Source organism: Pseudophryne corroboree, chromosome 5, assembly GCF_028390025.1.
Source record: "Pseudophryne corroboree isolate aPseCor3 chromosome 5, aPseCor3.hap2, whole genome shotgun sequence".
NCBI classification, from domain to species: domain Eukaryota; kingdom Metazoa; phylum Chordata; class Amphibia; order Anura; family Myobatrachidae; genus Pseudophryne; species Pseudophryne corroboree.
In genome coordinates, this window is record NC_086448.1 from 761,590,745 (window position 1) to 761,602,503 (window position 11,759).

At 48.4% G+C, this 11,759-nt stretch overlaps 1 protein-coding gene across 2 annotated transcripts in view; it reads right to left on the minus strand.

Moving 5' to 3' along the window:
- ANKRD46 (ankyrin repeat domain 46) overlaps positions 1 to 2,837 on the minus strand; it is a 63,084-nt gene extending 60,247 nt beyond the window's left edge. The window contains exon 1 of one of the 2 annotated variants that reach the window (XM_063924205.1): positions 2,534 to 2,837. In XM_063924205.1, coding sequence (XP_063780275.1) covers positions 2,534 to 2,551 — 18 coding nt within the window. In that variant the 5' untranslated portion in view covers positions 2,552 to 2,837. The remainder of the gene's footprint in view (positions 1 to 2,533) is intronic. The other variant, XM_063924206.1, reaches the window with a different exon arrangement.
- Positions 2,838 to 11,759: the final 8,922 nt, after the last annotated feature.

Here is an 11,759-nt window from a genome sequence, read left to right on the forward strand (position 1 = left end):
ACTAGATAAATGATAAGGCTTCCAGCAAGAAAGAACAGCACTATTCAGGATGAGCAGGGACCCAGGACCTCTCTTCCTCATTAGCTGCACCCAGTGACCTGGTATATAACACACGCCTGCTACACAATAATGCACCTCCGCCCCTGGTGCACAATAACGCACCTCCGCCCCTGGTATATAACATACCTCTGGCCCCTGGTGTACAACGCACCTCTGGCCCCTGGTGTACAACGCACCTCTGGCCCCTGGTGTACAACGCACCTCTGGCCCCTGGTGTACAACGCACCTCTGGCCCCTGGTGTACAACGCACCTCTGGCCCCTGGTGTACAACGCACCTCTGGCCCCTGGTGTACAACGCACCTCTGGCCCCTGGTGTACAACGCACCTCTGGCCCCTGGTGTACAACGCACCTCTGGCCCCTGGTGTACAACGCACCTCTGGCCCCTGGTGTACAACGCACCTCTGGCCCCTGGTGTACAACGCACCTCAGGCCCCTGGTGTACAACGCACCTCTGGCCCCTGGTGTACAACGCACCTCTGGCCCCTGGTGTACAACGCACCTCTGGCCCCTGGTGTACAACGCACCTCTGGCCCCTGGTGTACAACGCACCTCTGGCCCCTGGTGTACAACGCACCTCTGGCCCCTGGTGTACAACGCACCTCTGGCCCCTGGTGTACAACGCACCTCTGGCCCCTGGTGTACAACGCACCTCTGGCCCCTGGTGTACAACGCACCTCTGGCCCCTGGTGTACAACGCACCTCTGGCCCCTGGTGTACAACGCACCTCGGCCCCTGGTGTACAATGCACCTCTGGCCCCTGGTGTACAACGCACCTCGGCCCCTGGTGTACAATGCACCTCGGCCCCTGGTATAACGTGCCCCTGGAATATAACGCACCTCCGCCCCTGGTATATAACATACCTCTCCCCTGGTATACCTTGGCCCCTGGTGTACAACGCACCTCGGCCCCTGGTATAACGTGCCCCTGGAATATAACGCACCTCTGACCCTGGTATATAACATACCTCTCCCCTGGTATACCTTGGCCCCTGGTATACAACGCACCTCGGCCCCTGGTATACAACGCACCTCGGCCCCTGGTATACAACGCACCTCGGCCCCTGGTATTACATGCCCATGGTATATAACGCACCTCTGCCCCTGGTATATAATGCTCCTCGGCCCCTGGTATATAACGCACCTCTGCCCCTGGTATTACATGCCCATGGTATATAACGCACCTCTGCCCCTGGTATTACATGCCCATGGTATATAACGCACCTCTGCCCCTGGTATATAATGCTCCTCGGCCCCTGGTATACAACGCACCTCGGCCCCTGGTATACAACGCACCTCGGCCCCTGGTATACAACGCACCTCTGACCCTGGTATATAACATACCTCTGACCCTGGTATATAACATACCTCTCCCCGGGTATACCTTGGCCCCTGGTATACAACACACCTCGGCCCCTGGTATACAACGCACCTCGGCCCCTGGTACACAACGCAACTCGGCCCCTGGTATACAACGCAACTCGGCCCCTGGTATACAACGCAACTCGGCCCCTGGTATAACATGCCCATGGTATATAACATACCGCTGCCCCTGGTATATAACGCACCTCTGCCCCTGGTACATAACATACCTCTCCTCTGGTATACAAAATACCTTGGCCCCTGGTAGATGACGCACCTCTGCCCCTGGTAGATGACGCATCTCTGCCCCTGGTATATAACATACTTCTGCCCCTGGTAGATGACGCTCCTCTGCCCCTGGTAGATGACGCACCTCCTGCCCCTGGTAGATGACGCACCTCCTGCCCCTGGTAGATGACGCACCTCCTGCCCCTGGTAGATGACGCACCTCCTGCCCCTGGTAGATGACGCACCTCCTGCCCATGGTATATAACATACTTCTGCACCTGGTAGATGACGCATCTCTGCCCATGGTATATAACATACATCTGCACCTGGTAGATGACGCATCTCTGCCCATGGTATATAACATACTTCTGCACCTGGTAGATGACGCATCTCTGCCCATGGTATATAACATACTTCTGCACCTGGTAGATGACGCATCTCTGCCCATGGTATATAACATACTTCTGCACCTGGTAGATGACGCATCTCTGCCCATGGTATATAACATACTTCTGCACCTGGTAGATGACGCATCTCTGCCCATGGTATATAACATACTTCTGCACCTGGTATATAACGCTCCTCTGCACCTGGTAGATGACACATCTCTGTCCATGGTATATAACATACTTCTGCACCTGGTAGATGACGCATCTCTGCCCATGGTATATAACATACTTCTGCCCCTGGTAGATGACGCATCTCTACCCATGGTATATAACATACTTCTGGCCCTTGTATATAACACACCTCTGCCCCTGGTTTATAACGCTCCTCTGCCCCTGGTATATAACGCACCTCTGCAGTCACTCTGCTTAGCACTGCTGCAGGACGTGTCACTGGGAATACATGTTACAGGCTGCACCCCCCGGATCCCCGTATACCTGATCTTTCTGCAACATGTCAGGGCTCCCGTCTCCTCTGCAGACATCCAGGCCTAGGCAGGCCGCTATCACAGCCTTTCACCGATCAGCGACAGTTGGGGGCGGGTCTGCCGTCACCGTACCCGGCGACAGGCCACACAAGTCCGGCTCAGTGATAAGCGCTGCTACACAATTACAATGGCAGAGACGTACCTGCAGCAGCCCCGGGGTAACACAACACTAAACCCTTCTGGTAACTGGATCCTCTGACGTCACGTGGTGACTCGCCAGGTCATGTGACTGCCGAGTTCCCCTGCTGCAGCATTATAGGAAAGGGAGAACTTAGGGAATGGGTAAGGCAGGGGTCTTCAACCGGGTGTGGTTCATAGGGTTGACCACACTCTATGAACGAGTGTCTAGGTTGACCACTATTTGCCAACAGTAACTAAATCGACACCCAAAATAGGTCGACGTGAGCAAGGTCGACGTGACAAAATGTTGACTTGCGTTTTTTTTTAAATTCTTTTAGTGTCGTTTTCTTCATAGAGTGACCACGAACCCCAATTAGCGCACTGTGTCTCCTCGCATGGTGAGCAAACAGGTTACATAGTCCACGTGGATCGAAGAAGTTGAAATTTTTTAAAAAAATTGTGAAAAACTCATGTGGACCTTTTGTCATGTCGACCTAGAACATGTCGACCTAGTGACCATGTCAACCTAGAGACCCTGTCGACTTAATGCATGTTGACTTAATGACTGTCGACCTAAGTGTGGTCGACCTAGAGACTGGATACCCTTCAACCTTGACCCTGCAGCTGTTGTGGAACAACAGTTTCCAGCATGCCCTGTCACATTTTAGATAGTAGCCCATGCTAAAACAGTGGCAGAACATGCTGGGAAGTTGCAGGACCAAGGTTGAAGACCCCTGGGATACGGGAAGGGAATTGATTGTATGTAACTTTGTAAACAACTGAATCTCGCCCAATTGTCCCCCAAACATCGATTTCACAGGTCTTAGAATATCGATGTATGCTTGTACGAGCTACGGAATCCAGACCTGAGGTGCACGCAAAGCCAGTTCCTATGCAGCTGGTGATGGTGTTAGTACTACGCATGCATCCCAGTACCACTGCGCATTCGCTGGGATGGCCTTGCGATGGTGGTCACAGACAGCAGCCGTTCGGTGGGAGGTAACGGGAGTGGTGACAAAAATTCAGGTGTGTCGCGCCTGCTTTAGGGGCATGTATCTGCCAGCGGCTGCATCTCCCAGTGCAGATTCACCGGTTCTGGTGTCTTCGTTCAATCTCCTGAACTATAAGGACTAGGAACTTGAGGGGATTCTGTACTGGAGGGTATTCTGTACTGAAAGGGGATTCTGTACTGGAGGGTATTCTGTACTGAAAGGGGATTCTGTACTGGAAAAGGACTTAGGTGTTCACATAGATAGCAAACTAAGCAGCAGTACGCAAAGTAGGATTGCAGCAAAGAAGGCTAATAAGATATTAGCGTGCATAAAAGGGGGGAATTGATGCAAGGGACGAGAGTGTTATACTCCCATTATGTAAATCACTAGTGAGGCCACATCTTGAATACTGTGTGCAATTTTGGGCACCATACTACAAAAAGGATATCCTGGAGATAGAAAAGGTTTAGAGGCGGGCGACCAAACTAATTAAGGGCATGGAGACGCTGGAAAACGAGGAAAGGCTTGTTTACACTGTAAAGAGGAGACTGATGCTGCATTCAGATCGCAAATGCCGGATCCTACCCGGTAAGAGAAACGTGTACTTACCGGGTGGGATCCGGCATTTGCGCTCCGTTGCTGGCTTTCCGACCCGGCAATGTACCGGGTCGGTTGCCATAGCAGCGGAGGGCGCAGCAGCAGCAGGGGCGGGGGTGGAGGCGGCGCCGGGAGATGAGCTCATCTCCTGCGCCGCCTCTGCCTATGCTGTGAATGGGAGCCGTGTCGCATCGGAATGGCTCCCATTCACACTGCGCCTGACCCGGTAATCAACCCGGTAATAACCCTTCTTTTTTACCGGGTTGAATTACCGGGTCAGGCGACACGCTAATTCACCAAAGGACCTTTCACATCGCACACGGACCCGTTTCGACACGGCAATATGCCGTGTCGATACCGGGTTTTTAGTGCGATGTGAAAGGGGTATAAGAGGAGACATGATCAACATCTACAAATATATAAGGGGACAATACACAGAGCTTGCGCGGGACCTGTTTTTGGTAAGATCAGCACAGAGGACACGTGAACACTCACTTAGGTTAGAGGAGAGGAGATTCCGCACAATGCGGCGTAAAGGTTTTTTCTCAGTAAGGACAATACGTGTTTGGAATTCCCTGCCTGAGGGAGTTGTAATGGCGGACTCAGTCAACACCTTGAAGAATGGGTTAGATAAATTCCTAATGGATAAGGATATCCAGGGTTATGGTGCGTAGTCGTGCACTATAGTTACTATGAAAAGAGGAATAAAACACAACGGCTGACATCAGCATCAGACAAAATTTAGACCAAAATAATCCTGCATAGGAGACAACAAATAGGTTGGACTTGATGGACAAATTGTCTTTTCAACCTTAGATACTATGTTACTATGACATTTGGACAGTAGCTTACTTTTGTGACGTAGACACCCGCTATGAAGGAATTTTTCAAAATTCCACACACAAAGGGGTTAGAATGGGTGAGATAATTCCCCCCTCACAGAGGAGAGTTAAGACAGCCCACCCAGCCGGAGCTATAAAGAATGCATGGTGCCGGTGATACCAAGTCGCAGAGACTTGGGGACACAATGCTCTGTTTCTGGACTTCCTTGCAGTAGCACTTGCAGAGCAGTCCATTATTCAAATAGGGGAGCAACACCAACTGCCACACTGTCAAACATTGCTGGATGTGGCTCCCATACTTGAATAATGGACTGCTCTAAAACTGCCATTGGCAAGGAAGTGCAGCCTTATGGTTCAGGAGATTTTGTGATGAGCCAGTAGTATTTGCCTTTATCTATCTATCTATCTATCTATCTATCTATCTATCTATCTATCTATCTATCTATCTATCTATCTATCTATCTATCTTTTTATAAGTACTTAACCAATCTATTTCCAGTCAGGAGAGGATAATGTTACCCTCTTCTCTAACCCGCAGAAATATTAACGCTATTAATTTTCAACAACTATCTACCTCACTGCAACCACTACTCTCACCAATTTCTACATTCACCTCTCCTGAGACTTCTGTATCACAGCTTAACCTAACTCTAGAAACAGCACTCGAAGTAGCTCCGGCTACCCATCACACTCCACGTAAACTTAGATGTCAACCGTGGCACTCTAAATACACTAGACACCTACAAAAACTCTCACATAAAGTAGAACGCCAGTGGCGTAAATCTCGTTCAAGTGACTTTCTAATACTGTATATAAGACAGTGTACAACTCTTATCGGAATGCTCTGTACACTGCCAACAAACATATTTCCAATCTCTCATCTCTACCTCAAGCCTCTAACCCCAAGCGACTTTTTAATACATTTAAATAACTTCTTGTCCCTCCCTCACCCAACCCACCAGCCACTGTCAGTGCGCCAGATCTTGCTTCCTATTTCAAGGACAAGATTGATAAGATCCGAAATGAAATGGTATGCTCTAACTCAGCCAGTGACCTGCTCAATTCCCTGCCTGAACCCTCTGGAACCTTCTCTTTCTTTGATCCTACAACTGAAGATGAAGAATCTGCTCTCTTCTCGTCTGCCTACTCTACTACTTCTCCCCTTGACTCCTGTCTATACCCTCATAAATTAGTAAAGCTCTGTCTGCTGTGCTCGTCCAAACCTTAACTAAAATCTGTAATCTCTCTCTGTCTGCTGGTATCTTTCTTTCTCTGTACAAGCATGCAGTGATTACTCCTATTCTGAAAACAAAACAAAACCTGTGACCCTAACTCTCTCTCAAACTACCGTCCCTTTTCTCAGCTCCCATGCCCCTCCAAGCTACTTGAGAGACTTGCCTACAGTCGCCTCACACACTTTATTAACTCACACAGCTTATTGGACCCACTTCAGTCAGGATTTCGTGGCCAACACTCCACAGAGACAGCACGGACTGAGGTAGTGAATGATTTGGTCACTGCTAAATCTAAAGGCCATTACTCACTACTTATTCTCCTTGATCTCTGTCAGGTCTCTGGATTTGTCTGTCCCCGGCGGGGGCGCTAGTGGGTCAGTGTTGGTGCGATGTATAAAGCGGGGAGGCAATATAAAAGTCCTGCGCATAAGCGCTGATATTTATTAATGTAAAGCAGATGGAACAATACTGAATATGATGGAAACCGGTAATGTAGAAAACTTATGACTGATAACCAAATCCAAATAACATAACAGTCTTTGCAGCAGAACGTAAATAACTTGATAATAAAATGCAGATGAGATAACAGAACTCCGGTAGTATTTGGAAATACACAGTCTCAGAATAACACAGGATAAACGGATACTGGTAATGAAAGCAGAACTCCGGTATTTGAGTAACTCACAGTCTCAGTTAAAGCACAAGTCCATATAGCCACACTTAGGCTAAAGCAGGAGACAGTCTCTAAGCCAATAGATGTTATGCGGCTGAGTTGCACAGATGGTATGCTGACAATTAGTGCACAGGTAAGTAATAAAGAAAAACACCTGAGGAGAGTCTCTTACTGCTGATGGGTTTTGAAGCTGGATGTAGCTGAAGTCCGGAGTAACAGGAGAGCTGTGGAAACGGAATCTGGAACAAGTGAGATATCCACAAAGGATCGCTGGAAACAGGAACGCAGGAACTGGGAGAACTCGACACAGGGTATGTGACTCGTTGTCCGAGGCGATGAGAGTGAGCCCTGGACAGGAACTTATACCCCTTGCTCTGCAGTGATTGGTCGCGGTGTTCTGGCTGGAAACTCAGGGCTGGATTGGAAGCAGGAATCACAGCAGCATCCACACGGACCGGATGCCGGCACACAGCAGGACACAAACGCAGGACCAGACTCAGGGGCACTCAGCGTCACGGTAAATGACGCTCGCGGTCAGCGCATTCATACAGCCGCGACTGGGGCCATGACCTCCGGAGGCCTGCACACCAGCGCGCCGGTAGGTGAGACGCAGCTGACCGCCGATTCCTGACAGTACCCCCTCCTTTATGGGTGGACTCCGAACACCCACGAGGCTTGGCAGGGAAGAGTCTGTGGAAGGCTTGCACTAACCGTGGAGCGTGCACATCCGTAGCGTTGACCCAACTCCTCTCTCAGGACCATATCCAGACCAGTCAATTAGGTATTGTAAATGACTGTAGCGATGACGAGAGTGCAAGATCTTTTCCACCTCGTATTCCACGCCCCGATGAGTTTGTACCTTTGGGCCTACTGGAAGCGCTCTCTGGAAATGATTGAGAATTAGTGGTCTGAGGAGAGAAATATGGAATGAGTTGGGAATTTTCAAATAGGAAGGCAGTTTTAATTTATAAGCCACCGGATTAATAACACTTTCTACTGGGAATGGTCCAATAAACCGTGGGGCAAATTTCATCGAAGGAACTCTGAGACGGAGATTCCGAGTAGATAACCAGACTTTGTCGCCTGGCTTTAAACTGGGAACTGCTCGTCTCTTTCGATCAGCAAACATTTTATACCGCTGAGAAACCTTTTTGAGAGACAGATGAATCTTCTTCCAAATTTGAGAGAACCGCTGAAGAGCAGAAGCAGCTGCGGGCACGTCTATGACGGGTAAATCTTGGAAATCTGGTACTCTAGGATGTTGACCATAAACTGCGAAAAAAGGAGTTGTATCTGTGGAAGTATGATATCGGAAATTATGAGCAAATTCCGCCCAAGGCAATAAATCTACCCAATTATCCTGTGAAGAGGAAATATACAGTCTTAAATAGGTCTCAAGCTCTTGATTTACCCTCTCCGTCTGCCCATTTGTTTGAGGGTGATAGGCCGTAGAGAACTTAAGTTTGACCTGTAGCGCAGAACACAGAGCCCTCCAAAACTTTGCCACAAACTGTACACCACGGTCGGATATTATTTCTGTTGGAAGTCCATGTAATCTAAAGATTTCACGAATAAATAACTGTGCCAGCTTTGGAGCAGAGGGTAATCCCATGAGTGGGATGAAATGTGCCATTTTTGAAAACCTATCAACCACTACCCAGATGGTATCATATCCATTAGAGAGAGGAAGATCGGAAATGAAGTCCATTGATAAATGAGACCAGGGGCGCTTGGGAATGGAATTTGGTAGCAATTGGCCGGCAGGAGCCTGATGAGGAACTTTGTGCTGAGCACATTTGGGACATGAAGCTATGAATTCCTGAACATCTTTCATATGAGGCCACCAATAAGTTTGGGACAGAAACTTGAAAGTTTTTAAGACTCCAGGGTGACCAGTAAATTTAGATGTATGAGCCCAGGACAGTAGATTTGGACGAAGCTCAGGAGAGATAAACATCTTGCCTGGAGGTGGAACTTGGGACACTCCTGTAGCTGCGAACACCACAGGATTTAATATGGGTCGAGCAGCTTGTTCTGATGATTCCTCAGCTGAGCTCATAGAGCGAGATAATGCATCTGCCTTAACATTTTGTGAGACAGGTCTAAACATCAACTTAAAATCAAAACGAGAAAAGAATAGGGCCCACCTTGCTTGTCGGGGATTCAGACACTGCGCTGCCTTCAAATAAAGAAGGTTCTTGTGATCCGTGTAGATGGCAATAGGGAATCTCGCACCCTCCAGCAGATATCTCCATTCTTCAAGGGCCAATTTGATTGCCAACAGCTCCTGGTCACCGATGGTATAGTTCATTTCTGCGGGCAGGAATCTACGAGAGAAAAATCCGCAAGGGTGAGTCTTACCATCAACGCCCACCTGTGACAGGACTGCGCCCACGCCAACCGTTGAGGCATCTACTTCCAAGATGAAGGCCTTGTTGACATCTGGCTGTTGTAACACGGGAGCTGAAATAAAAGCCTGTTTTATTTTGTGAAAAGCAGACAGTGCTTCATCAGACCATTGGGAAGGATTTCCCCCTTTTCGGGTTAGGCAGGTAATTGGGGCTATTAATGTGGAAAAGCCCTTAATAAACTTCCTGTAGTAGTTAGCGAAGCTAATAAAACGTTGAACTGACTTGAGTGTTGTTGGAAGAGACCAATTTTCTATGGCTTCTAGTTTAGCTGGATCCATTTGAAGGTCTGTTCCGGAAATAATGTATCCCAGGAAGGATATTGAAGAAGCTTCAAACGTACATTTAGATAGTTTGCCGTACAGATGATTCTGCCGAAGACGTCGAAGAACCTCTTTTACCTGTTGGCGATGAGTAACTAAGTCACGGGAAAATATCAGGATGTCATCGAAGTAAACAACCACACACTTATACAGGAGATCTCTAAATACTTCGTTGACTAAGTTTTGGAACACAGCCGGGGCATTACTCAAGCCGAAGGGCATCACTAGATATTCGTAGTGGCCGTCACGAGTATTGAAGGCGGTTTTCCACTCATCACCACTTCGAATCCTGATTAAATTGTAAGCCCCGCGAAGATCCAGTTTTGTGAAGATAGAGGCACCTCTGACTCTGTCAAACAGCTCTGTGATGAGAGGTAACAGGTAGCTGTTTTTAATCGTGATGTCATTTAAACCCCGATAATCAATACAGGGGGCATAGACCTCCATCCTTTTTCTTATCAAAGAAGAATCCCGCACCGGCTGGAGAAGAAGATGGACGGATAAACCCTTTTTGTAAATTCTCCTTAATATATTCGCTCATTGCTTGAGTCTCTGGAACTGAAAGAGGATATGTTCGCCCTCTAGGTGGCTTGCTCCCAGGGACCAAATCAATGGGACAGTCCCATTCTCGATGAGGCGGTAAGATATCAGCAGCTTTCTCACTGAAGACGTCAGTGAATTCCTGATAGGCCTCTGGAAGGCCAGACTGAGGCTTTACACTTGTGGATTTTATTAGACATACTTGAGCTAAGCATGAATGGAGACAGGAGGAACTCCACGCCGTCAACTGTAAGGTAGACCAGTCAAATTGTGGATTGTGCAATTGAAGCCAAGGCATACCCAGTACAATCTCATAGGTAGCTTTTGGTATGACCAGGAATTTGATGAGCTCAGAATGCAGGAAGCCCACTCCCAGAACTACCGACTTGGTCTGCTGAGTGATGGATCCTTCAGCAATACGGCTTCCGTCTACGGCAGTAAGCTAAACCGGATGAGACAGCTTTGACACTGGGAGAGAAAGTCTATCCACTGCAGCTTGTGTGATGAAATTCCCAGCAGCACCACAATCCACTAAAGCGGACAAGGACTGGAGTCCATCTGGCATTTCCAAAGTGACAGGCAATATTAAATCTTGAGATGAAGTAGCTTTATTCAAGGTCCCTAACTTGACTCCTCCTTTGCAAGTTAGGACCTGGCGTTTCCCGACCGAGCAGGGCAGGAACCAATCAGATGACCATCCGCAGCACAGTAGAGATACAGTCTTCCTTTTAATCTTCTGGACCGCTCCTCAGGTGTTAAACGAAATTTGTTTACCTGCATAGGTTCGTCAGCAATGATAGGTGGAGATTGTACAGGAGGCATAACTCGGTGCTTGCGAAGATCACCTCGAGAACGTTCACAGGCTCCTCGCGTAAACGTAGATCTAACTTGACACATAGAGAGATCAGGGCCTCCAGTTGCTCTGGTAGATCTCGAGTAGTCAATTCATCCTTTATGCGGTCAGACAGACCATGCCAGAAGGCGGCAACCAATGCCTGGTTGTTCCACTTCACCTCTGATGCCAATGTCTGGAACTGGATGACGTACTGACCCACAGTACGTGTTCCCTGGCGGATCTGAAGGAGGTCTGAAGAAGCAGAAGTCGTACGCCCAGGCTCGTCAAAGATGCGTTGGAATGCGGCAACAAACTCTGTATAATTATTCAGTAGTGCATCTGCTCGCTCCCACAGCGGAGAGACCCAATTCAGAGCAGAACCAGCTAACAGAGAGACAATATATGCAACCTTTGCTCTAGGTGTTGGAAAGTTCTGTGGTTGCAATTCAAAGTGAACTTCGCATTGATTCAAAAATCCACGACACATTTTAGGATTACCATCAAATTTACTTGGTGTAGGAAGATGGATGCGAGACATTGGAATAGGAGCAACTGGAGAGGTAGAAACCATGGAACTAGGAACAAGAGCAGTAACAGATGAGGACACTGGA